We start from the raw sequence: 27,546 nt of genomic DNA, 5'->3' as shown, positions 1-27,546 counted from the left end.
AACTGTGAAGGGAGAGGTGGAGGACATAATTTTTTGTTAAATACTTGGCATTCCCTATCAAAGGAATGCCATGTAAGTCTGTAAGCTGCTTATACGATAAACAATACAACAATCTAGACTTGTTTCATTTATGTAGGAGAACAGAAATTCAATCTCAAACTAAGTGTTTTCTTTAGAAAGCTTCTGACAAATTGTTTTCTTCCCCAAATTTCTTAGTTCTGTTTTATTGTTGACTGTTACCCTGAAGATCTTGAATGGCAATTTTTCTCTTGCTGTCATAATATAACCACATATGAATCTCATGAAGTTCTTTGTAAGTCTTTGCTTTCACATTCATTTAATTGAATTACTGCAAACATTTAGACAACAGGAAAGGTCTTCCAGCATATTTTTCCTTACATTCTCAATGTGTGATAGCTATACAGCATTATTTTTTTTTCTTTTTTTTTTGCCTTGACTGCTTGATGCAAGAGACAGCAAAGACATTATGAGGGAATAAACTGTCTCCTCTAGGATCCCTTCTAACGATTAGGTGGTAGGTGGGGATGAAAGAAAAGAAAATCCTATTTCTCTTCTTTCCCCCTAAAACTAAGAAATAAATAGAGAGAAAATAGAAGAAGAAGTGTTTATTCTGACTTGTCGAGAAGATTTGGCAGTCACAGAAGAATTATGGTGTAATCCTTATCTTCACTTTTCTGATTATGTACTGAGTCTTGATAGGGCAAGAACTCTGCCTTTTTGTGAGTAAGTTAATGTACAGCTCTTTGGATTCCAAATATCAGTTCCTGAAGGAAGACAGTGGTTCTGGCTTCTCTCACATAAATGTTCCCTTTGTTTTCCTTCTTCACTTTCTTGATGTAAAACAAAACTCAGTTCATTCAGCTTAGTCTGCTTTGGATAAAATCTGGTGTCAGATTCCACATCTTCAGGGTATATGTCAGTACTTGTACAACAAGGTTATTGAAGTGGAATTCTAATTATCTTTCAAAGCAATAATATCCCACAGAACATTTTTACTATTGAATTACGAAGCTCAGTTACAATAGTTACAAAAACACTTTTTTTTTTGTTTTGTTTTGTTTTGTTTTGAACCTGAACTTTCTGGGTTTGCATACCAGGGCAGAATTCTGTTTTCTTCCTGGTGTTGACATAGAATTTCAGCATCTCAGATTAAGATAAGGTGTTGCATTGTTAAACATCCATTTAGTTGATGGAGGTAGAATCATGGAATGGTTAGGGTTGGAATGGACCTTAAGATCATCTAGTTCCAACCCCCCTGCCATGGGTAGGATGCCTCACACTAGACCATGTGGACCAAGGCTCTGTCCAACCTGGCCTTGAACACTGCCAGGGAGGGAGCATTCACAACTTCCTTGGACAAGCTGTTCCAGTGCCTCACAACCCTCACAGTAAAAAACTTCTTCCTTATATCTAATCTAAACTTCCCCTATTAAAGTTTGAACCTGTTACACCTGGTCCTATCGCTACAGTCCCTAGTGAAGAGCCCCTCTCCAGCATCTTTGTAGGCCCCCTTCAGATACTGGAAGTCTGCTATGAGGTCTCCACGGAGCTTCTCTTCTCCAGGCTGAACAGCTCCAACTTTCTCAGCCTGTCTTCATACAGGAGGTGCTCCAGCCCCCTTATCCTCATGGCCCTCCTCTGAGCTTGTTCCAGCAGCTCCACGTCCTTATGTTGAGGACACCAGAACCGTACACAGGACGCCAAGTGAGGTCTCAAGAAAGCAGATGATAAAGGAGAGCCAAATAAAAATTGAAACATCAGGGGCAATACTGAAATTCAATAGAAGAAAACTACACTTTATCATTTTCTCTTTATCTTATTCAAATATCTTCTGAGATGAAGAATATTTAGCAAGATTTGAAGGAAATTGAAATACAGGAGCAAGATGTGTGACAGTACATGCAGTGAATTCTAAAGGTACTGGATGTGTGCACTGCATAGGAAATGATGGAAATAATAAAAGTGGTGGGGCAGGAGTATTTGCTAAAGATGGGTTTCTTTTAAAGAAAAAGGTAAAAGAAGTGTGGAGAATAAGGCTCTGACTTCATCAAAATCTCTTTGAAAAAAATCTTCAGAGTTGGAGCTGGAATCCTGCTGTAGACGCTTGAGGATGAATTTTCAATATAGATAACCATGTAAGTTATACTCTTAGAAAACTGGTTGTGAAAATTGTGTTATTCCATTAAAAACTATCACAAACTGATGGTCTGTTATTTCTAAATATCATAGTTGCCTGATATATTTGCTGAATAACTGCTTTATCACGAAGAAGAGATGCTTCTTTAGGCAATTAATGAGGAGTTATAGAAAACATGTTCATATAAAAAATAAGCCTGGATAAAATTATAAAAAGTCTTAGTTTAAATCAAACAGCATGAGAAGTAATAATAAACAAAAGGGGATGTATCTTAGACCTTCATTCTAAAGTGAGGAATTGTGGTAAATTATGGGAGCTGGTTAGTGAATTTAGATGGACTGACATGCTATTTGGCAATACTGAGGATGTGGAGGGATGGGGGGAAGGTGTTGTAAGATCTGTTTTTATTTTCTCATTATCCTACTCTGATTTGAGTAGCAATAAATTAAACTGATTTTCCCAAGTCAAGTCCGTTTTGCCCATGACAGTAATTGTTGAGGGATCATCCCTTCCTTATCTTGACCCATCAGCCTTTTGCTACATTTTCTTTCCCCCTGTCCAGCTGAGGAGGGGAGTGATAGAGCAGCTTTGGTCACCATGTGGCATCCAGCCAGGGTCAACCCACCACAGCCTGGGTGTTATGCAGCATCATTTCTTACTAGAAGGATAGTAGTACATGCCTACTGAGAGAGACTTCTTTCCAATTCTTGTTGCTTGTTGGGAAGTTCATTCTTGCTCTTGAATTCCAGGCCTAAGAGTATTTTATTTACTGTATTTGTTTCTTGGGACAAGCCTGTCCTTAGCTATGTGCTTGTGTTAGGTGATGTCAACACCTGTCAAACCTATTAAACCAGAATAGGAGTCACTTAGTCTAGTGAAGAAAAGGTGTCAAACCAGGAAATCAGAAAATGTGAACAGATCTCTCTAGACCGGGCTTAGGGAACTGGTTCCCTGTGTACTTACCGATGTTATGAGCTGATGAACAATCCGTTGGGGACAAGCTGCCCCTTAGTGCTCTCTCTCTCCATTGAGTATGCAATCTGCTGTCCTCTCACCTTCTTTCTTTACTCTAGCCTATCTCATGTTGTCTTTCAGTATAAATATTCAAAGTGTGCAAGCCTTTTCTCCCCTTCTTTAGAAGCTTCTGTAAGTTTACAGTGCTGTTCTGCCCTTAACTTGGGATGTGTTAAATAGCCGCCTTTCTACTCATAGTATTTTCAAGGTTGATACAAAACTTTTAAAATAAAACAAGAAGCATTCACAGTAGAAAAGTCTCAAACCATCTTTCAGTTAGCTCTTTGTGAAGTGTAAATGAACAATAGTAATTATATGGATGTCAGGAATGTATTTTCCTCCAGCATTTGTTGTTTTCATGGACTCTTAGCGCTTCTAGATCAAGAACACAAGAAGAATGAATTCTTTCTTCTAATTCACAGAAGTACTTTGCTCTGTACCATACAGAAGAACTGAGTTAGCAGAACAGCCTGTTCCAGTCTTCTTGAATTGGATCATTTGGGTCAATTAAAATAATTTCAACTGGGGCAGATTTTCAGACTCTTCATTGGCTCTTAATAGCTCTACTAGTCTTACTCAGAGCAGTATGGAAAAGGCAAATTGAACTCCATGGCACATTACAGGAGAGCCCTTGCGGCAGATCAGGTGCTGCTCACTGCAAGCTGAAATTTCATAAAATTGACAAAGTCCCCATTAAAAACTGGCTTGATGAAAGACATAAAAATTTAGTTGTTAATACGGAAATATCAGTGGGCTGTCTATAATGGGGTCTCACAGGAAAGTCTTGATCAAGAATAATGATATTTTGAATGATTTCAGCAATTAATTTTTGTACTAAAGTTGGCAGATGACAGACTGTTGGAAAGGAAGAGGCTGTATCTGCAGAGTAATCAGCTCCTTCAGTAAAACTGGAAATACAAAAATTGAGGGGGGGTGGGATGGTGGGGGAGACAGAAGCAGCCTGTGCGTCATACTTCCAGGCAAGAGATTCTGTGTAATACAACAGTGACAGCGAAGGCAAGTTTCAGAGGTGACCTAAATCACTGTGTGTAGGTACTTGCATCTGAAGAAGAGGTTTGATATGGCTAGGCAGTGCTGAAAGTCTGAGTAAAAGACTTGAACCTCAGAACAAACCAAGATGTCCTAACAATAAAGAGAATTAAACATTTCCTATTAATATGGGGGAAAAGTTGTGGACAGTGAGGCAGGATGCACTTTGATCCACCTCCTTGTTTCCTACTCTAGCAGTCGGGTTGCTGTTATATAGATAAATAGGGTCACAGAATTAAAGGAAGAGGATATCTGCCAGATGTGATGTAAGTAAATTATGTTACATTATACATATGTGTATAAATGCACATGCATTACATACTACTTTTTACTCTGATTTTTCAGACTGTGGATATGAGTTCTTGTGCCGCCCCCCTTCCTATATGAGCACTGCAGATAGTGAAAACATTTGCAGCTCAGGAAGTACTTATTTCCACACACCCCCAGCCCCCCTGGAAATAAATTGGTTTCTAGAGTCTGTTTAAACTTTATGTGAAGCATGCTGGGAACAGGATGGTGACCAAGTGACTGTGCTCTGTGGTCGTATAGAAAATCTTTTGTGCAGCCTCAATGGTGTGTCTTGCTGTCATGCTCAGTGGCTGGATTTGGGATAGGGGAGAATTTCCTCCCAAATGAGACTGGTGGGACAAAGGAATCTTAGGTTATTTAGGAAATGTATCTTGCTTGTCATTGTAACTGGCAAGGATATTAATGATACCCTATTTCTTTCTGCTTGTCTGTTTGATTTTTAGATTTCTGAGATTTGAAAAATCCTCTTAAGGTTTTAGGTTTGTTATAGAGCACTTACGTGATCTTTGATAGTGTGCAGTATAAAGAAATCAAATCTGAAGACATATGGTCCCTTTCTTAGGAAATCAAAGTACCTTTTTTTTGCACCTTACACCTTTTCCACCTGCAGATGGACAGAGATGCTTCATTTTAACATGCCACATCATGAAATAAAAACCAGAATAGCTTTGTTAATAACCCTCTTAATTCCTCTGGGACTAGGACACACGTGCTTTTGTGTCCTCATTTTGGCTCTCCAGTACAAGCTGGTACTTGGAAGAAAATGCTTGGTAAATTGATGAAGTTGAAATGCATCCTGACCTCTTCTCCGCGTACCATTTTCCCCCTGTAAACCAGTTTGGAGGAAAAAACTGAATTATCTATGCAACCTGTACTTCAGATGTGACTTTCATGGGAAGTCACTTAGACTTTTTGCCCTCCTCTAAGTGCACAAAGTAAGAAAGTATATTCTTTAAGAGAATATATTTTTTTTGGTTAATTTTTGTCTGCCCAGTGAGAGTGGTTGTAAAGAAAAATACATTTTGAAATGTTTAACTTCTAAATGACTTTCACTTCAGGAGCCTTAGTTTAGTGTTTGAAGGAGTGTATTAAGCCAAATAAAGGACATTAGTAATCCTTGGGTGTGCTGTAGTTGCATGAATTGAAGAAATCTGTGGTGAAAAGTTGGTTGGGTATTGTTTGTTTGTTTGGTTTTTTATTATTATTACATATTTTCAGTAAGAATCAACAGAAAGCACTGCACATTGATTCCTTACAGCTGATAAACATATCTTCTCCCAGACCTTATGATTTTTTGTATGAGCAATTTTTCCCAAACACTTTTTTCTGTTTCTGATTAAATTTTTATGTTGGAAGACAGATTTTGGTTTTGTTTTCTTTTTTTTTTTCTTTTAATTGTTTTACCTTTTATGCGTTTTATATCTATTTGTTCAAAAAGCACAGGTGGTGATTGCATTATGAAGTCAAAAATTCACATTGATAATTCTGACAACTTGTATGGAAGAAGGAGCCAAGTCATATATGATCCTTCACAGAATGAACAAATTAGAGATTTAATTATTCTGAATCTAATAAAAGAATATCAGATTTGTTGCTGTTTTAATAAATAGGTTAAATGATACTAACAATGTACATAGTTAATGAAATATGTAATTATTATGCTGATTGTTTTGTTTAGTGAGAACTACAGTGATTGAAACAGATGTCTATGTTAACAGCATTGGCCCAGTTGACCCAATCAATATGGTAAGTTCTGATTATCACCAGGAAATATTATCTGAATGATGCTATGGATTAATATGATGAAATAATTATAATCTTATTCAAAAAAGTTTATTTTTTACTGCATATTCTTATGATGTTGGATATGATTATGATTATTGCAGAAACATGTTTAGACTCTATTTGAAATTGTTGTAATTTAAAAAATATATATCTACTTAAAAAAATGAGGCCACACGGAGGACATTGCATCAGCTCCTCATTTGGGTTTGTGTTGAACGTTTTCACTGTGTTTGCTTATAACTGTTTTATCTGTAGCCCAGTATAACTTCTTGGAGCTGCTCTTCAAAGGTTAAGAAAAATAACAATTGAACCAGCATTGTGAATAAAACTATTTTCAGTGCAGTGATTTATTATTACTTTTTCAAATTCACAGAAAAATCTGAAATTAACACTTTTTTTGCCAAGAAATGTTAGACCAAATGATCCTTGAAGTCCCCTTCCATCCTGGTATTCTGTGATTCTATGATTGATTCCTTTGCCCTCCTTTTTCCATGTGTATTTAGTCTTATGGGCCCTTTTTGTGGGGGGTGTGTATACACATAGCTCGTTTCTTCAGAAGTTAAGTAACCTGTCTCATCTAGTTTCTTGTAGAAACTTGATCTTGAGATCTGACCTATCTATCTATTTGGTAACAGCAGTTATGAGGTAGTTGAGTCTGTGACCTTTTTTCAAATCACTTAGCTTTTCTATCACGATGTGCGTTGTATGAAATGGTAGTATTGGAGGCTTTAGAAAGGACTTGTTGCATGACTTCCTCTGGGGACTGCTGTCCAGGACTAAGACTGGGACTGGTCTTCAGGAACTGGAGTTCAGCCCCCTCCCAAATTTTTGTTTTCCTCGTCTCTACAGAATTGTTGACAGTACTGAATTTGTACAGCAGAGAAGCCTTATGTTCAGTCTAAGGCTGGAGTATGCCAGTGCTGAGGGCTTCGGAGTATTTGGTGAAAGCACAGTAATTCTAGATTATTATTAAAGATCTTGTGGTTTACGTGTATGTCATCATGCTTCAGTGGGGAATATCGACTTTCAGTGATGGAAAGCAAGGCAGGAAAAAACAGTAGTACTTACATACTATGGATAAAGGTGCCAGACGTAGATGATGCAGATCCGTTGCAAAGGATATCCATTCCAACATAACAGTCTAAGAAGCTTAGAGTTGTCATTACCTGGGGCTATGGCAGGGAAGTCCATGTCTCAGACCATGCTGCATGTAAAGAAATGCATGAAAGTGCAGAAGAGTGATGGGGTAGGGGAAACTTTTTGATTTCCATGTCTGGTATAAGTGGTGTCTTTAGTTTTGGCTGTCTTCCTGTTGCAGTCTTTCTCTTTTTTTCTCTCCATCCTATCCCATCCTATCCTATCTTGAAGGAATGTATTGTGGGAGCAAAATGTGTGGACAGGCAATTACCTGTAAGGAGATATAGCAAATTGTAGAGGCTTCCTTTTCCAGCAAATTGTATTTCCAGAAATAGAAGTTCTTCAGCCGATGGCCAGTGCATACACTGGAACTGAAACAGCTTCAGTGTTCCCGTTTTAAAGAACCAGCGTGTGACTGGCGCTGCAAGGTAGCCCTGCCCCATCTTCCATGCCCTCTTCCTGTCTCTGCAGCCCCTGACAATCTCCCTACTGCTGTGTACTGTGGCCTCTCCTGTGCCCACAGCTATCTTCTGCTTGCTGAGCCCAGAGCCTATGAGGCAGTGTTATCATGCACTGCACTTGCAGTAATGACAGTATCGTAGAATCATAGAATAGTAAAGGTTGGAAAGGACCTTAAGATCATCTAGTCCCAACCCTCCCTGACATGGGCAGAAACACCTCACACTAGACCATGTCACCCAAGGCTCTGTCCAACCTGGCCTTGAACACCGCCAGAGATGGACCATCCACAACCTCCTTGGGCAACCCATTCCAGTGCTTCACCACCCTCACTGTAAAGAACTTCTTCCTTATATCTAATCTAAACTTCCCCTGTTTAAGTTTGAAGCCATTACCCCTTGTCCTACCACTACAGTCCCTAAGGAAGAGTCCCTCCCCAGCATCCTTATAGACCCCCTTCAGATACTGGAAGGCTGCTATGAGGTCACCACGCAGCCTTCTCTTCTCCACGCTGAACAGCCCCAACTCTCAGCCTGTCTTCATACGGGAGGTGCTCCAGCCCTCTTTTCATCCTCGTGGCCCTCCTCTGGACTCACTCCAACAGCTCCATGTCCTTTTTATGTTGAGGACGCCAGAACTGTACACAGTACTCCAAGTGAGGTCTCACAAGAGCAGAGGAGAGGGGCAGGATCACCTCCTTTGACCTGCTGGTCATGCTTCTTTTGATGCAGCCCAGGATACGGTTGGCTCTCTGGGCTGCAAGCGCACACTGCTGGCTCATGTTAAGCTTCTCATCAACCAACACCCCCAAGTCCTTCTCCACAGGGCTGCTCTGAGTCTCTTCTCCACCCAGCCTGTAGCAGTGCCTGGGATTGCCCTGACCCAGGTGCAGGACAGGCATGGGACTACTTCATGTCACTCATTTTGAGGTCTCCACACATCTGCTAGAGCTGTCATAGAGCTGGGTATGGTACTTGCCTGGTACTAATAAAAACCAGTCCAAGGTAACGATAGCACCATATTGAAAAGGCAAATTACTTCATTAGAAAGCATGATCCTAATAGTTATAATGTATGTCAGCTGAATGTTTATCCCCTTAACCCTGATACGTGTAAAAAAAAAAAAATTGCAAAGAAGCATGCCACCAAAGGGTAGTAAGGTAAATGTCATTAAGACATAAAGCTTCAAAAACTATTTTATGGTTTTAAAAATGAGCAGAGAACTACACAGAAATTGAAATTATAGTTTAAGGACACTGTTGCCTTCAGAAAAGAGCAATTGCTTTCACTGGGCTTGGACTCCAGGAACCTGGATCATCTAAGCATCTAACATCACTAAAAAAATGTAATGTTTGTGGAAAATAAATAAAACCATATATATGCAAATAATTTGATTAAGGGTTCCTAAAAAGATGTTTCTAATCTGGGAAACAACATTCTCAGCAAAAAAGTGATTACAGATTTGACCCTGTAAGCTCTCTCTATGTGAGCTCTTGGTTTCATTAGGAAGTCACTTTCCCTGGAGTCAATATTGTTTGAGATTGTTAACCAATAATCCCAAAATTGCTTCCATTTCAAAGGCTGTCCTTAGTCCTTAATTTGATTGCTTGATGTGAGAACACATATCTGTGATTCCCCATTGGATTACTCATTTGCCAAATATGTTAATTCACTGTGGCAAATGATGTCCTTTAACTATTTAGTCTGGATACAATATGGCATCACGTAGAAAGCATTTTTTTCTAACAGTGATGCTGAAGCAGCGTATCAAGGGAGTATGTTTGTCTGAGAGCTTCAGAGGACACATATTATGAGAGGAAATGGATTTATTTTTGTAATTCAGTCTAAATTCCTCTTGCTTGTGATAGATTTCCACTTTTATGAAAGGGATGCTTTGGGTGTACGTATGACATTCATTAGAATTTGTTTTTGAAGGCTGTTGTGTTTTGGCGTTCACTATTTAACAAAGATCTACTGAAAATTTGAGACAATAAAAACACCCCATGTTTAAGAGATATTTTTCTGCAGCATGTGGTCTCTTTAGGCAACCACAACCTGAGTAAACATTTTTAAGAAAGTGTCTGGATCAGCAGCATATTTATGCTTCTAATACACATTAAGTCTAAAGATTTTTGAATCTGCCTTTTAGTGCTAAACTGGGCTATGCGTTGTGCAACAATCATGTAAAATGCAGCTAAGTGCATTTTTATGGCCAAAGTCTGCAGAGTCAGAGCTCTGCAGTGGTCTAGGGATTTCTTAGAATTTAGACATGCGATGAATATTTAGAGCTTGATTTGCTTTTATGTAGAGGCTCATTCATAGAAGCATAGAATGGGTTGGAAGGGCCGTTAAAGCTCATTTAGTTCCAACCCCCCTGCCATGGACAGGGATACCTTCCTCTAGAGGCTTCTAGAGGCAAGTGTGCAATTCAGTGGGTTGGGGGAGGCATGGCGGTGCTTCAGGGCATTTTCACCTTCCTTTAACTAAGAGAATACCTTGCAATTTCTGTTTGACCAAAACTTATGACAATAAAAGACTGCTACCCCAAATGAGAGAAATTTTTGGAGACGGAATACAGGAGCAGTTTCTTAAGTAAGAAGCAGTAATGCATCATTGTGTCAAAAATTAAGAGCAAACAGAAAAGTTTCTACTTTCCCTGTCCTTAATGTCAGTTTAATCAAGTTTCATATAGGAAATAGTGGAGCAATGCTCAAGTAACAAGAAGGGCAAGAGGGTTAGAAAGAGTCAGATCAGTTCTATAGAGACACAGAGACATCATGCCTGATAGATTAAAAATGAGCCAGAAGAAAATTCTCTACCTATCTGTCTATATCTATCTCTGTGTAAGTGTATACTTACATAAATCTGTATGTTTACAGAAAAAAAAGTTTCAAAATTCCTTTTCTTTTTCATGTGTTTCTGAGTCATGATTTAACATTTTGAAACATTATGGTATCATTGCCATTTTAGTGTCTTTGAGGACTATGTGGTTTTTTTCTTCCCTTGCTGTGGGTGCAGATGATGCTCTCTATTCAGTTTTTGTATTTATTAATAGAACTTGGTATTAGAATATCCAGACTGAAAATTCCAGGATTAATTCTGGAATTAATTCTGCATTTCACTGAATCAGTTCAGTTTCTTTGTTATTTTCCAACATTTCTGTCTCTTCTGTAGATGATTTATCTTTTGTTGCATGATTTTTTGCTACTTATCTGTTGAAGGCTACTGTGACCGCAAGCTGAAGGCCATACTTTGAAGCCCAGCACTCTTGTTTTTAACAAGAGAGTAAACCACTGAACAAACCAGATATGTACAGATTACACAATATGCTACTTTGGTACACAGACTGCAAAGCCTGGGCACTGTTACGATACAATTTTTTCTGTGATATTGTCCCATTTGTGGCTTCGTGTAGAATGTGCTGATGGTGAATTTTAAGTATCTTTTGACTTCTAAATTCCATTTCATTCTAAAGTTGCAGCAACTAACAGCAGATTTTTAATTTATTGTTTTTTTATGTATTCAACTATCAATGTGTTCAGTATCCTAATACAGATTGTTCAATGTTATTGTACTTGCAGAGGATGCTTTGTGATCAGGAATGTCACTGCACTTACTCTACTAGTCATTGAATTTGTGTATAAGGTTTAAAGGTTTTGTACTCTTGCTTTACAGTGCCAGGAAATTTACATTAAGCATGCTAGAGTATAAGTAATCATGTCCCAAAGATAAATTATCTGAAGCTATCCTGAAATCCTGTACTTCAAGATGTGCACTCTTTGAGTGCATTATTCCGTAAATTAATGTATTTTTAACTCTGTTTTTGAATTATATTAAATGTTTTGTTACTGAATGAATAGTATCTAGCATAAAGGAAAGGTGAGGTTTAGAAAAAGACAGAAATAGATACTGGAATTAGAAAAGCCCTGATCCTGCTTACCTAGGCATGTACTTCAGTTGACATGTGTGAACCATGTCGTGTTGACTTAAGGATTTAACAAACACAATAGGAAAAAAACCTAAGTAGGGAGTGTATAACAGGAATGGTATGAACTCTCTCCCCTTCCTGGTCTGCCTGTTACAGAGAACTGTGTGTCAAGGCAAACATAGTCCCATACAAGAAACAGAAACATAATAAATCACAGTGCTGTTGAAATGCTGCCGTACACAGTAGTATTTCAGAACTAGGTGAACACTGCTTTATAGGGCTTGTCATGGTTTATGAACTGCATTTGAAGCTTTTCCTGGTGGTTGGAATTTGAAGAAGACTGTTTTGAGGAGAACCATTGTCTCTATGAGCTTTATGATGACAGACTGAAAGAAAGAGCATAAGGGATGCACTTCTGCCCATATCTGAGAAATGATGAGGTTTCCTAAGGCTGTGTTGGTTCAGCATGCAAGCACTGCAAATTTTCTGAAAGCCCAGTGTGTACATTTTGCTAAAATTCATTCCGTTCTCTTTCAAATGGCAGGAATATCTGTTCATAGATGAGGACAGAAGTACCAACAAGTCCTTAAATATTACCTGTCTCTTATTATACAGCATCTTTGAAGTAAGGTAGAATAATAATTATTTTTTTTTCCCCAACTTACCCTTTTATTTTGATTAGGTAAGATAGATTCCTATCATTTCGGTGCCTGTCAGCACTGCAAGTGATTGGAGTTAATTGACTGTTACTCAGATGAGTGTCTGAGATTGATGGACACTGTTCATTTACAGCAGCTGAGCAAATAGTCCTTCAGTAGGCTTGAGCATTGTTTTTTCTTTATTATGAAATATATTTAAGTGTCAAAAACCATATGTCTGTTAGTATTTCTTATTTTACCAGCTCTAAGAACTTGAGTGATATTTCACAAATACAATTTCATGAATATTTTCTCTTGGTTTTTTTTTGAGGGGAGCGGGGTGGGGGGCAGGAGAAGCTTGAATTGATTAGTCTGGCTCTTACAGGCAGCTAGTTTGCCTACTGCTATTGCAAGGTAGCTTTTAAGCTTGCCCTGTTTAGTTTCAGGGGAATTGGCCAAGGACAGGCAATATTCTGCTTATACTGGCTCAGCACAGCAGTTCCTGTGTCACTCCCAGTTTCTGTGATCATTTTGGAGGGAATGGCGAGGGGTGAGGGAAAAGGCAGCTGTGGTACAACAGACAAATATTCCAATAGCTTTCTGAAACCAAGCCAGAATACAGGCGTCTTTTTATCCCCCCCTTTAAACAGCATACAGTACTTGTCCCGTTTTCAGCTGCAGTTTACCAGTTAACAGTTAGGAAGTCAGGAGAAGTAGTTAAGGTTCTACACAAGACACCAGAAAAAAACTATACTTTTTGCTGTAAAATATGGCCTGATTTCTGTGTGTCATTTAGCAGTGCTATCATCTGAGGCTGTAGTCTTTTTGTGCTGTGGTTTATTCTTAAGTCTTATGTTAGCCTAGTTCATGCTTTAGGAAATACTAGTTTTGTATAGTACCGTTGTATCACTTAAGCCACAGTTGGCATGTTTTTGGTATTAATAGTAATAATTTACTTCACTCTTCTGACTTCAGTAGATGGCTTACTGGTAGAAATCCAGTTTATATCATCTCAGATTCTGGTTACAGCCAGAGCAGTAACCAGACTACCTTCTAAGTATCTGAGAGTTCAGATGCTAGTGCTCTCTATTTGCAGAAGGCTAATTTGTTAAAGACATAGCAGAAGTGCTGAGTTGTTGATATGGTTGGGAGTAGAAGAAGTTCTGAAAAACTTCCTTTTTATCTGTGGTCAGTTTGTCAGTGTGTTGTGAGTTAGTCCCTTAATTTCTTGTGTTCCCAGTGCTTGATCTATTTAGGTGTTGACATGAACATACTTCTTAATGCTCTTTCTTTGGCACTTCTGTGCAGGATATCTTCCATGGTCACCTTCTTTTTCCTGCTTTCAACTACTTTTCATGCCCAAATTCAGCACTCTCTCTCTGCCAGTTGCCTGCTCCTTTGTGTGTCTGCTTTTGTCCAATTTGAAATATTGCCTTGTGTCACTCATATCTGTTCATAGATGCTTAGTTAGCTGAGTATGGCTAAATCGTATTTTTAGATCTTCCCACTTTTCACCCCTTCCACAGAGTTGCTGCGGATGATCTCTAGTCTATATGTCATCGAGGCCTGAAATCTAAAAATTTTCTATATGACAGATCTTAGAACCATGGCTTGTGGTGCTGCAAATTCTGAGTGCAGAGGGCTTTTATCTGTATTTCTTTTTTAATCCATCACATGGAATTCCTTGTCCAGACTCCCATTGTTATGCTACCATTTTTGTAACCTTTCCAGTTGCAGCCTTGCTCCATTTATACTGTGTAGTGATGTCCTACAGAGAGAATCTTCCACTGTTTCACCTGAGCAATTTCTTGCTCAGGTGGTTCTTCAGTCTCCTCTTTCACTGGACCTTACACATAAACAGTTTCCTTTCACTTTCAAGGCACTTCAAAGCCTATCCTCAACCATTTATTCCCCCCCACCCCCACCTGCCAGGAGGCCATTTCCTACCTCGGATCTCATTAGTTTCCGCTTACATTCTTTTAACTTTCATATGACTTTCTCCCAAGCCACCCTTTATGCTTGAAAGAAACTTTCTATAAATGTCTGTAAAGCTGTTTCATTGTTTCTCATCACTTCCCCCCCCCCCCCCTTTTTTTTTTTCTTTTTCTTTTTTTCTTCTTTCTGTGGAGGTTACAAAATATCACAAACAATTAAGCTTTTGTTGTGCTAAAATCCCTACCTGTAATTCTGACTGGGTTCTTTGTTTCATATTTCTTATGCCTCTGTTGTCTTTCTGAATCTTGTCTTTTATGTTAAATTCAAACCTCCTTGAGAGGATGTGTATCCTGCATAAGCAGTATGGAGTGCCTGCACAATTCAGTGTGATCTGAGATGATCTAAACGAACAATGATGTTAATAGAACTACCACACAGCACTTCACTGAGAAGGTAAAGGTATTGACTAGTGCTAAAGCTAACTCATCCAGTGCTTCACTCCTGCTTTTTCCCTGCAAACTGCACAGACTGCTTGACGGCTCTGTCATAGAGTTTATTGTTACTTCTGATGCCTTAATATCCTATCCAAATACTTTGTCTGCTTCTACTGTGGTTGTCTCCCTTGTATCTGCAGCTGAGAAAAGCTACACTTAGTTCTTTGTCTTGTACCTCTTTATGTCGAATAGATTATAACTATTTTGAGGAACATTACACACCTGTTCTTTGTTATTAATTCCTAGTCTGTCTGTCTATATGGAAATTTGTGATGCTGCATTCCAGTTGCAGGAACAATTCTGTTGCCCTAGATTTGGACTGGCTTTCGGGAAAAAAGGCAGGGAATGTACTTTAATTGTTATGATAACTTTTAACAGCTTATTGTGATAGAAACTGTCCTTGGCAATGGCTCCTAGCATATGGGTTTTCATTGCCTCCTTTGCTGCTGTGCTCCAGAGGAAAGCAGCTGTTGTTCACTGGCCTTTATGATGGCTGGTGCCAGGATCTGTGCTAACACTGCAAAATGTCATCCTCTGACAAAAGCTGGACTACAGGAATAGGATTTTTCTCTTCACAGTGCATGCTGTGGGAAGTTCACTTTACAAAGCAGGGTTTCTGGATGCCCTTTTTGCAGCAGCACCTCCAAGCTGTTTAGCAAAGAAGCAGACCTACTCCTGGAAAAGTGTTGCCCTTACTCCCTTTTAATAGGGATTACAGCACTGACAAAATAGCTATTAAGAAAAGCCATGTGCTTTTGCTAGTAAGTGAGTGTAACTTCCCTGCCTGTTGATTTTGGCCTTCATTATTTTTATACTGTTGTTTTATGATTTTAAATATCATCTAGTCTTACACAGTTTGGGTGGTTATTTCAACCACTGTGGAGAATGCACATCTAAACCACTTTTTTTTGGACTGTTTTGGAGTGTCATTCACGCAGTAAGTACTGCAGAAGATTTCACCTTTTTGAGTAACAATAGTGTATCTGTTGTAGAGGGTTACCCCCACAAAGGGTGACACCCTTGAGGCCAGTAAGTAAATAGAAGCTCTTTTAGGAAGTTCTTAACAGTTGTGGATGCTCTTACATCTTCAGTGTAGCAGATGATTGATATTTGGAGTTGTATGACTGCCTCACCAGAAAGCTAAACTGATAGGTGTGCTGTTTTTCATGTAGGATCGTGTATCTTACAGGAGTTGCAGGGTAGAAACCAAACCCAGATAAGTCTCCTTGCTGTCAGTGTTGAGGTTTGGAAGCATAGCAGGAAAACCATGGAAATGAGACCAAACAGTAACTATGCAGTTAACCTTTCTTTAAAAACTGTTGCACCATACTGAAATAGGTGAGGTATTGTATTTGAGACTTGATAGCTTAGTTATAAAAGGAAATTGTAGAAAACCATGTATGCTTGAGTAATATGCAGCTTTGTCACTGAAGTTGTGGAGCAATTTTGACTGCCTGAGTCTCTCTAGTTACAAGAAAGTAGATGTAGCTGCTTGAATTTAGAAAGTACACTTAAATCATGATAAATCACTATTGACAATCTCAAAGCCAAACCCTTAATCCACACCAGTATTCACTCCTGGGTTTTCAGTATATGTGTAGGTATTTATGCCTGATTTTTTTTCTTTTGTTCTGAGTTCTCTTTTCTGGTTCTTTCTGTAGTTCAGTGTTTGTTTATGAGTGGCAGTAGCTTAAATGGTCAATTTTCAGTTGAAAAGCAAACCAAAACTTTTTGTATAATTTTCGCTGTGGGAAGGTATATAGATTTTATATATATATATATCTACTTCCTCTCCTGATGTTCATTTCAAATGGCCAAAATCTATGCTGATGAAATAAAAGCAGAGATTTTGCTGAAGTGCTTCACTTACTTTTCTAGCTAATCTTTTCACTATTGGCAAGATTTTAATTATGGTTTGTAATCTACAAAGCATTGAGATAAATCTTGTCTTTTATTCATATTGTTGTTTGCATCTGTCGCTTTGCATGTTCAAAATAAGGACTGGATAAGCACAGATGCCAAATTATGATGTGAAGAGTGATAGGTTTTTTTCTGTATTGTGACTGTGTAGGTCTTGCTGTACTCCCTCACCTTCTGTAGATATGATTTGCCATATTTCCACTTACCCTGTGCATACGTTTTTACAGCATCCTCCAGTGTGATTATCTGTACGATTATAAAAATCTGACTGGTTAAAAGGCTCTGGGAGTAGGTGCTGTTCACTTCTGTTCAGTTTATTTCCTTCAGCCCCCTCTTCCACAGCTGCAGTATCAATAATGCAGTATTACACTGAGTTCCAGTTTGAGGAATTAAAAAGCTGGATAGAATGAAGAAGCATGGGGAAAATATCTTGAAGCTGAATAAGATGAAATCATGCCACACTTGGTAATTTTGAGTTCACGGGTTCCCTGTGAAACAGATTTCTGAATTAGCTTGTTGCACTCTAGAAAATTCTGTGTGCCCTTCAGGTGAAATTTTGAATCTGGGAGAAAAGCTGGGGTGGGTTTCTGAGTAAAGATAAAATGACAGGAGTAAGTTTTTATTAATTTTTCTCTGAAATTCACTGGCAATCAACTGTATTGCAGGCCTGTAGTTTGCAAACACTATTTTTGAGTTCTGAGTCTGGTCTTGGGACTTCTCATTGCTTATATGTTTGGCCCCAGGAAACTGGGCCACTTTTTTCCTGTTCTCAAACAAAATGTGTTGTAGTTAATGTAATCCAGCCAACAATTTAGCTATGTATTGCTTGACTTCTCCACACTTTTTACTATGGAATATCAAATCAGTTGTGAGACTGCCAGGCAAAAATATCCAAGTAAAATGTTTTTTTCTGCTTTGTGAGATTTTTTCCATCTTTATTGATATTATGTTGGTATTTGAGGGAGATGGATTGCACTGAGAAACAATCATGTAGGAGGGTATCTGCCTCCCTTTCTTTAATAGCTTGCCGATAAACCTAATCCACTGACCCATTTTTGTGTCTAATTGAACTGTGCATGACAATGAAACTGATATTGAGGATTCCATTTATTCCCATACAGTAGCTGTTTCTACTTTATTTGAAGTAATTGCTTTTATTTATTAAATGGTTTTCACTCAGACCATGCACTTGCTTGTCAATACTCAGTTTGTTCACTGCCTGGCCCTTTAATGGCAATCTCTGATTAGGCAGTGTGTTCCCAGTCTTTGGAGTTTGTTATGATCTTTTAGAGGGGAGAGGGATGGAAGAGGATTGCAGTTATCTGTAAATAATTAGGCAGGTGGTCTCTTTATGCCAGCTGTGCAAGAAAGAGTTCAGTGATCTAGTCAAATGCCAAATATGAGCTAACGTGTGCCATGATCATTGAACTCTGTGAGGCTAAATATGAAAAAGTGTGCATTTTGCTGTTACTGTGACTAATACAGCCATAGACTGATTACATTTTATTCTGCATGGCTATTTTCTTATTAGTTTCATTTGAAAGAAAGAATAGTAAACCAATTTTTATGGTTACACAGTGACATTATATTATGGTTACACAGTGAGTTTTATGAAAAACTAACAGAAGTACTGATAAGTGTGTTAATTTTGACTTTTTTTTTTTTTTTGTAAGCAGGGAAAACAAAATAATTGCTCAGAAAGATTTGTTACACTAAAAGAATATTGTCTAAATCTGGCTGGTGGTGTGCTTGCTCATACGGTGTCTAAACAAAGATAGGGCTTTTATTAATCTAGTTTTGGAAACAAAGTACTCCTAGAAAAGACAGTTATAGTGATTTTTTTCTAACCTAATTTTCAACAAATTTTAGGGATCTAGATTTCCCCTTCTTAAAGTGAAATGTGAAATATTTTTCAGGAGATGCAAATTTAAGGGAATACAGTGTATGAATCCATAAAATCTGAACATTTCAGACCCATTCAAAACTGGATTTTCAGAAAGAATCCAACTTTCTTGATCATCCCTCTACTATAGTTTCCTTTTCAGGTTATTGCTCTCAAGCTTCTTTACTGTCACAGCTGCATGCTGCCAGACTCTTAGTTGTCTGATCATCCTATATATTTGCTTGTGCTTGGTGACTTATAGGGACCTATGCTACCTGGCCTTTTCTGCAGGGAAACTAGTGTTCAGAAAGGAGGCTAATATACATTTGAGTTCCCTTTTCACATGCCTTGCACTTCTACAATATGACTGCATGTATGTGCTTGGACATTATGCTAAAGTTCACTTGAGTGGAAGATAGTATAGATACAATGTGTTGAAAATGTGATCCTGTGTAAGATGTGTTGTATGAAGAATATATGCAGCCTCAAGATGTATTATGGACCTGCAAACTCAGAGGGGCCTCTGGGAGGCATAGGACAAATAGATCTGCTGAAGAAGTAGGTAGTAATGTCCACCAAGACAGATATTACAAGTGAATAAAGTGTTCTCGGGAGAAATCAGAGATCACTGACTCTGGGTCCTGCTGAAGTTCGGGGTGAGCTGCTGCTACCACCCATCGCCAGGCTGCAAGTTTGCATCTTTCAGGTGAGATGAGTAGTAGGATTATGCCTTTGGTTGGCTGACTCCTGAGGAAGAGGAAGATGGCTGGGTGCTGAAGTGTAAGCTTACAAATGGAGGACCACCCTCTGCAGGTATGTGACAAGAGGCTAGCAATTGGATCTGTTGTTATACATGTACCAAGATACTTGGAAACAGGTAGTTACTAATTCTATGATATTATGTGTTAGATTATTTTTTAACAGTTATAGATGTATCTTGAAGGATTTTAACACAGTTTCTTTTTCTTTTTTTGTCTTTTCCAAAAAGTTCTTTAAACAACTCCTGTAATACATGTTACGATAAAAACTTGCACATTTAATACTGAAAGGTAAGAGAATAGAAGCATCTGGGTCTGCTGAGACTATTCCTTTGCTTTGTGTTCAAAATAATCTATGAGCTCCTCTTCCTTTTTTTATCTTAATTTGTTAGGGTGGTTGGTATTCTATGACAACCTGAGTTTTCTTGCTCTGGGTGGAATTGACTATAATGATACTTTGATAAATTTCTTCTCACACAATGCAGTGCTACTGCGAAGTGGTTGCCTAGAGTAGCACCTTCAAACTCAGACAGTCTGCACTTTTAATGCATTTGGTCTTGTCTGCTGATTTCATTCACTAGCTTCTTTTTTTTCTCCTATTTGTACTGTAAAGGCAACACATAAATCTTTGTTCATTCTGTTCCATTTAAGCCCATTAAAACACTTCTCTGATGCACTGCCTCAGGCTCTCCTTTACACTACAGCAAGGCAGGTTTTGTTTCCAGTTATAACCACTATAGAAGAGCACAGAAAGCTGAGTTTTAAAGTTAAATAGGCCCTGGGTTTTCAAGGTGTCTTGAACATCATTTACAGAAGTAAAATAATAAAGGACTTGTTTTGGCTTGCAGAATCTTCCCCTGATAACAGTACCTCTCAAGAAATAAGCAGAGTTTTAGAGTGAAGTCATCTCTACAATGCATTTTTTATTAGTCCGTTTGTTCCTTCTGTACCTTCACAGTTTGCCTCATATACTAGTTATTCATAACCTTTGAGAGTCACTGAGTTATCACAGTCCAGATGGTAATTCAACTCCCATACACCGCAGAGCAAGGGCAAGCCTCTCTCTTGCATATCTGTTTCCTGAACCTTCCTGTTCTTCTCCCACCCGGAGAGGTGGGAGAATTGAGAGATATTCAGGTAGCCCTAAAATATCTGCCTTTGGCACTTCTCAAGGGTGAAGTGCCAAATTTCACACACTTTCCTGCAAGATGGGTGGTATCAGCTGCAGAAACAAGCGAGGAGCCTGTAACTCACACAGCTGGCTGCTTTGAAAATAAAATGAACAAAACCCAACAATCCAAGCAGCAAAGCCTTCCACTTTTATTTTGTTTGAAAACAGAATTGACTGTCTGCACTGCACATTTTTATTGATCAAGTAAACTAGTAGTGACTCCATTGGCTCAAGCAGGAGTTTGAACCACTGCCTCCTTCTCTGTTCCCTCTGTCCACTCCCGTAACTGAGAGGTGAACAACCAACACCAAGTGTCTAAGTCTGGTCTCTAGCTCTTTTTTCCCCTGCAGAAGAGCTGCTGAGTTGCTCATTGGAGCCCTCATGGGACAACCATAAAGGAAAGATCACATCTGCCATCAACTAGAGAGACTTGCCCTTAAGATCAGAGTCTTGATTTGGAGCTGTGACAAATACAAGAGAAGAGGCTGCAGCTTTGCTCATTTGTCTGGAGTGCAGGAACTGGATTGTTTGAAAAACAGTATTTCATTGCATCTGTAATAGTTATCTCACTCAAGTTTTACTGTGTCAAGTATTGTCTCAAAAGGCTGTGGGTTTTCCATTTATTTATTTATTTATTCATTTGCCTTTCTTTTCTGGCCATAAGTCTACTGAGGAAATGCAAAAAAAAAAAAAGTTTTCTTCAGGCTTTAATAAGTGTAATTGCTTTAGAAATTTCCTTCCTGATTATGATGATGTATACTTGTGTGTGTATGTAGGTAGATATATGAGACAGATGGTAACAGATAGTTCTGCAAACTGTGATGTTTACCTCCTGCACATTCATGAATTTTTCAAAATCTGAAACTTCTTGAAGGATCTTAAATTCCATGTTGTACAGTTTGGGGGAAAAATATAGTTTATTTGGTTTGCTTCTTAGAGTTGTAGAATCACTGTCTTAACAAACGTAGTCTAGCCCTGAAGTATTATGGATGCCCTTACGTTTATGTCTAGGGCTCCCAGAGGTAGTTGCACTGTGCAGGGATCAAGCTACAGCAAGCTCCCATCATACCTCCTCTTTCTTAACTAATCAGTGTGTGTCTGGGCACAGAAGGCTGTGTCTTTTGTCAGCCTTTAATTTCTCAGTTTGGGGTTACCAGCTAAGCAAATGGTAATACAAAAGAGAATAGAAGTAGCCTCAGATTTACATATGAATTAAAAATTGTTGTCTTGCAGACTTTGATAAATGTATACATAGATATGGTTGTTTCTCTGTTTTTAGGAATACACTATAGATATAATTTTTGCCCAGACTTGGTATGACAGTCGTCTAAAATTTAACAGCTCAATGAAGGTGCTTATGCTTAATAGCAATATGGTTGGAAAAATTTGGATTCCAGACACTTTCTTCCGGAACTCAAGGAAATCTGATGCTCACTGGATTACAACTCCAAATCGTTTACTTCGAATCTGGAGTGATGGAAGAGTATTATACACTCTAAGGTGGGTTTTTACTAACTGAGCAGAAAAAAAATGAAACTGTTATGACCAAGAATATGAAAATAATGAATATGAATCAAATCCTTGGTATCTGTTTTGTTATGGACTGCAGGAATTTGCAAGGAGTTTACTAAAGGAGAAAAAAAATTACTTGATTGTGAAAAACATGAAATTTATAGTATTGAAATATATTGCCTAGGTAATCAGGTAAAGAGAATTGAAGAGGTTAGCAAATTTTGATCTCATTTAGGCAAGACTGAAAAAAGATGTTACATAGCATATAGCACCGAGGTGGTCTGTCGCTAACATGTTACACACCTAGTAATAAATGGTTTTGCAGACTTTCTATTCTAAATAGTTCAATATCTGATTTTCACCAAAATATATTCTGTAAGCAAAATATGAAATGCTTCAGGTAATAAAACTATCCTGCATATACTTTTTAATATGTTTTCCCTTGCAAGCTATCGAAAACAACAGATCTGTTCATCTAAATTAGGCATAAGCAAAGACGATGATAATTCTTCCCGGTAAATGGGAGATCTTGGGCTGGCTTTAGGTTTTGTGTCACTTTTCGAACAGTTTTTGAAAGGCTGTAGTCTATAGAAAGCATTTTAGGGGTCATGTCTCAATTTTGAGTATGCCTAAAAAATCTTGTGGTAGATTAGGAGCTGATCAAGAAGCAGTCCATGCAGAGGATGCCCTAAATCTAATTCTGCCCTTGAGAGATTATTTAAAACAAAAAGTAGCACATTTTAACTAATTACTTTTCAGTCATTTATGCTGTTTTCATATGCAAGCTAGTTGTGTTCTATGAACAATTTATAAATGTCTTCTGTATCAGAAGTAAAAAGAAAAAGAATGTTTTAAAAGGGTTCTACTCACTGATTTTTTTTCTTAGTGTGCTTCATTTCAGCGTATACATATATGTCTGAAGAGCACTTTTTAAGCAGTTTATTATACTGGTGTTTATAAAAATCTCTAGAGAGCCTCTCTATCAACATGCTAATGTGTTTTTTTGCTTTTGTAGCTGACATACTTGGACTTTACTCTTCCATTGCCCATTCAGTTTCAATGTACAATTTCTTTCAAACAGGGTCTAAGTAACACAAAGAAACAAATGCAACCAAAAACCCCCTCCCTTGTGAGCTTTCCCAGAGCAATAGGTTAGAATTAATGTGCTAGAGTGTGAGCTATGAAGTGCAGTGAGTGAGTAATCAGCCAGCAGAACGGGTATTCACCCAGTACTGCAGCATGCAAACATCTGTATACGTGAGAATATGGGCTGAATTTGGCCTAAAGTAGAATAAAGTTGAGAGGTTCATATGTTCTTAATTGAAGGAACAATAATAGGATCTGACAGTGCTCCAGGTTCACGAGCTTCCCTGTACCATGGTCTGTCCATTGCATCCACCAGTGATTCCAAATCTAGTTGTGTTGCTTTTAATAAAAGTCTGGTTTTGTTTTCTTTAAGCATTTGACTGTCCAAGAGTTGGAAATGGAAAGCTAAGGCAATAAATGAATATACTGTAGTTTGAAAAACATCTTCAGAGGCATGCAATGCTTTTACCTAGAAAGGGGGGGATGTTTACACCGCACCCTTCACCTCCCCTAAACCCCCATATAAACCTCTCCCTTGGTCAAGACAAATTTCTAGGAAGGTCCAGTGACACTTTGTGTAGAATAACTACTTTGTTCACAGAGCTTTCTGGCACCACGTGGCAGAATCTTCCTCTCCCCATCCCTTTTTGTCTAGTATGTAAGTATTGCATATAGTCAAGTATGTAAGTATGTTAATTTTCAAAGTTGATTTTAGAAGACATTCTGACTTTCTTCATAGTGTTACCAACAGAGGAGGTATTTTAAATGCAAAGAAAGAAGCTTGGAGTCTAGCCCCTTACTCTAATTTCCTAGTGAAAGTTAGCAGAACTGGGTTTTGCATTGATTGCTTGGAAGCTCTTCAGAAATCTGCGATAGTATTTTCAAAAGCAGCAAGTGATTCAGTTGATACCATTGCAGTCCTAAATTACTTCTAAAATATACATTAGTTGCATGAATGCAACTAATTACTTGATGCCTTAGACATTAAAAGTGTGGAAATACCAACTCTGCTCTCTCATATCCATGCTACTGTCTTCCCAGAGCTGCTTCCATGAATACAGAGCAAGGCCAAGAGTGTCCTCACTCTCCTTTCATGTGTATGTATCTACCTGACACAATGATGCCAAATGCAGTTTGACTTGACAAATGTATTCTTCAGAAAATTCCTGTATTTGCTATCATAAACTTCCTCTCCTTGCCCTGCCTTCAATCCCTCCCTGTTTTATACCCTATTTCTGGTAGACAGCTGAAAGATTCCCCCTAAATGAGTTGTAATTTTTGAAATGGCTTGAAATGCCAATTGAAAAAACGCAGGTCCTCAGGTTGTATATGGTGATAGTTTTTGTTCTTTGGCATTGATGCTGGATGCTTTTGCACATACACAGTTGGCTATGCATAACATTCATTAATTGGCAAACTTGATTTCTGTGCATGTTCTTTACTATCTAGTCTGGAGTGTCTGGATGCTTGAATGTAATCGTTTTTCTTTTTTTTTTCCCCCTTCCTTTTCTAATTAGGCTGACAATTAATGCTGAATGTTATCTTCAGCTTCATAACTTTCCTATGGATGAACACTCCTGTCCACTGGAGTTTTCAAGCTGTAGGTGGTAAAATACGTCTTTGTTGGGTTTGTTTTGTTTTTTTTTTCCCCTATACATTCAGACGTTACATTTCTTAAATCTCAGCAGCAAGAGAGCAAGCGTTAACTTTTTAAAGCCTTGTAGTGAAGAAAAGAACTGACCTATTTATTTTTTTATTAGATTTATTGCATTATTTAATGCATTATTAAATGCAGTAATGAATGAGTTGTATTTCATGCATTTAATTCAGGTGCAACTTTAAAAAATCTTATTGTTTAAGAGTCTGATGCAATGCCCATTCCACTTAATGGAAATCTATTGCCCTGGAAGAACTTTATTTTTTATGCCTGCCAGACTTGCCAGCTTTGAATTAGTTCCATGTTGTATACTTAAAAGGAAAAATAAGATCTGCCTTCTTCAACTTGTTCCTGTAAATGCTTAATCACTGTAAGAAGTCCTTCTCCCTTCAGTGGGACTGACTTATGTGAGCAAGAAAGACAACTTTCAGGCTTAATTTCTTTAATATAAACTATATTAAAAAAAAAATTCCTAAGGAATCGTGCTATTACTGGCAAAAGAAACCCAAACCATCTGAACACAGCTAAATGACTTATTCTTAAATGTGAAACCAATGAAATCAAATGCCAATGTTTCTTTTTAAATTAGTGTTTTCATGTAATACTTCCTTCTTGAGTGCTTCCAGCTAAATGAGCTTTGATAGTTCCATTGATTAAGTAGTTGTGCAACACAAGCAAGTCTCCCTTAATTTCATTTCTGTCTTTCTGCAAGATAATGTGGGGCAACATGTGAGGCACATGAAAATCAAGAAAGTTGCACTTCCTTAAAGTTGAAGTACTGGACAGTGAATCAGACCACTTGATTCATTGAAAATCCATTCTGAGAGTAAGAGACAAAGAATAAACATCAGTAGGAATTTTATAAATTTCTGTACTCAAGCTCTTTGTGGTCTTTTAATGATAATGTATATTACATTTGTGTATTAATTCATAGTGGTGATTCTGAGCCAGTTTTTCTATCTATCTGAGTTCTAGAATATTGTGTAGATACTTACTAAAAGTTTGTATTTACACAGTTTTTGATCGATTATATATTCCTAGCTAGGCTTAATACTGAGGCTAGATGTTTTGTGGTTAAATTTTACATGTGCCAGGTGGACTGTATATTGGCTTTATGTCTGATCCACTTTATGTATAGCCCTGGTTTAGTTTATAAACAGCTTCAGAGATTACAAAATATGTTTTGGTATACACTGTGGCTGAATGCTTGATTTGCTCTGTTTTATCCTAGATGGATATCCCAGAAATGAAATTGAATACAAATGGAAGAAAACATCTGTTGAAGTGGCGGATCCAAAATACTGGAGATTGTATCAGTTTGCATTTGTAGGGTTACGAAATACAACTGAAATTTCTCATACCTTGTCTGGTAAGGTAAAGTGTTAAATATTATTCCGTGTAGTATCTGTGTAAAACAAGACTAACAGATGAAGATAGAACTGAAAACCATTCTCAATGTCATGTTTGGTTTTTTTCTTTTTAATTTATAGGTGATTATATTATTATGACAATCTTCTTTGATCTCAGCAGGCGTATGGGGTATTTTACTATTCAGACATACATTCCTTGTATACTCACAGTTGTTCTTTCATGGGTGTCATTTTGGATCAATAAGGACGCAGTTCCTGCAAGGACTTCTCTCGGTAAGAATATCTTTTTTCAACCTTGAAGGGTCTGGCACCCCTCAGGAATACAAACCTGCAGCAGGGAGTAAATTGAACACCATTTATTCCCCTTCACATTGCGACCGTTGGTCACCCTTTCTCTTGAACTGCAGGATTAAGAGTAGAAGGATCCTGCTGTGGTTGCACCGTAGGGCTTAAGGAGGGAGTGTTGAGAATGGAAATATGGAAATCCTGAACCAAGCCTTGTGGATGTAGTGGTGTTCACACAAATACATTTTCTTCTCCTTTGTGTTCTTTTTGTCATCTCTAGGGACTTGCGATATGGCAATCATTAGTCTGACACAAGTATGATTAAACTTCTCTTAGCATCATGGAACAAAGGATTTCATTGCTACACAGGCAAAAACCATGAAGGTTTTGGGTTTTGGGTTTTTTTTGTGGTTGGGGTTATTTTGTTCTTGTTGCTGTTATTTTCTAATAACAGACAGGATTCATTTCTTTTAAGCCCAGGGTAGGGCAGAAAATTTGCAACCAAAGTTGCACTTCAAGCAGTTAAGCATATAACTCAAAAAAACCTGAATCACTGTACTGCTTTTGCTACAGATAGCAATGAAGTGTGTTGCAAGTTCTGCTACAGTGATAACTCCGTGTTAGTGTTGTCTGGCATGTTTAGCATGGTACCAGTCTCCTACATTTGACTGTTGAGGATTCATGCATTGCAGTGCTTGAAGTGCAAGGACACACAGTAGCAACTTTGAGATTAAAAGTGATAGGTGCTTTTAGGAAAACTGGTGATAGCAGTATGACCTATTCCAGGGGAAAGATCAAGAGCTGAGAGTGTATCTTAGAAAGTGAGAGATGTGAGTTACTTTTTCTCATCAGCTTATAGGATTGTGAACACACCATTCGCAACTTATTAGGAGTGTTTCCTATCAGAAGGGTGAGTCAAGGCTTTAACTCCCTGACTTTCCCACTGGAACTGGACCACTTGCAGTCAAGCTTGCAAGATTAATGAGTCAAGAAAGAAAG

The 27,546-nt window shown here is 38.1% G+C and overlaps 1 protein-coding gene across 3 annotated transcripts in view; it reads left to right on the top strand.

Moving 5' to 3' along the window:
• GABRG1 (gamma-aminobutyric acid type A receptor subunit gamma1) overlaps nucleotides 1–27,546 on the top strand; it is a 60,589-nt gene that overhangs the window by 17,389 nt on the left and 15,654 nt on the right. Inside the window, exons 3-8 of one of the 3 annotated variants that reach the window (XM_030492087.1) lie at nucleotides 6,210–6,277; nucleotides 21,917–22,137; nucleotides 23,837–23,893; nucleotides 24,753–24,835; nucleotides 26,124–26,261; nucleotides 26,383–26,535. In XM_030492087.1, the coding sequence (XP_030347947.1) occupies nucleotides 6,210–6,277; nucleotides 21,917–22,137; nucleotides 23,837–23,893; nucleotides 24,753–24,835; nucleotides 26,124–26,261; nucleotides 26,383–26,535 (720 nt within the window). Of the gene's footprint in view, nucleotides 1–6,209; nucleotides 6,278–21,916; nucleotides 22,138–23,836; nucleotides 23,894–24,276; nucleotides 24,333–24,752; nucleotides 24,836–26,123; nucleotides 26,262–26,382; nucleotides 26,536–27,546 lie in introns of all 3 variants that reach the window. The other 2 variants (XM_030492089.1, XM_030492088.1) reach the window with 2 other exon arrangements.

Source organism: Strigops habroptila, chromosome 7, assembly GCF_004027225.2.
Source record: "Strigops habroptila isolate Jane chromosome 7, bStrHab1.2.pri, whole genome shotgun sequence".
NCBI classification, from domain to species: Eukaryota; Metazoa; Chordata; class Aves; order Psittaciformes; family Psittacidae; genus Strigops; species Strigops habroptila.
The sequence above is the reverse complement of the archived record's forward strand: the minus strand, read 5'-3'. Positions and strand labels throughout refer to the sequence as shown.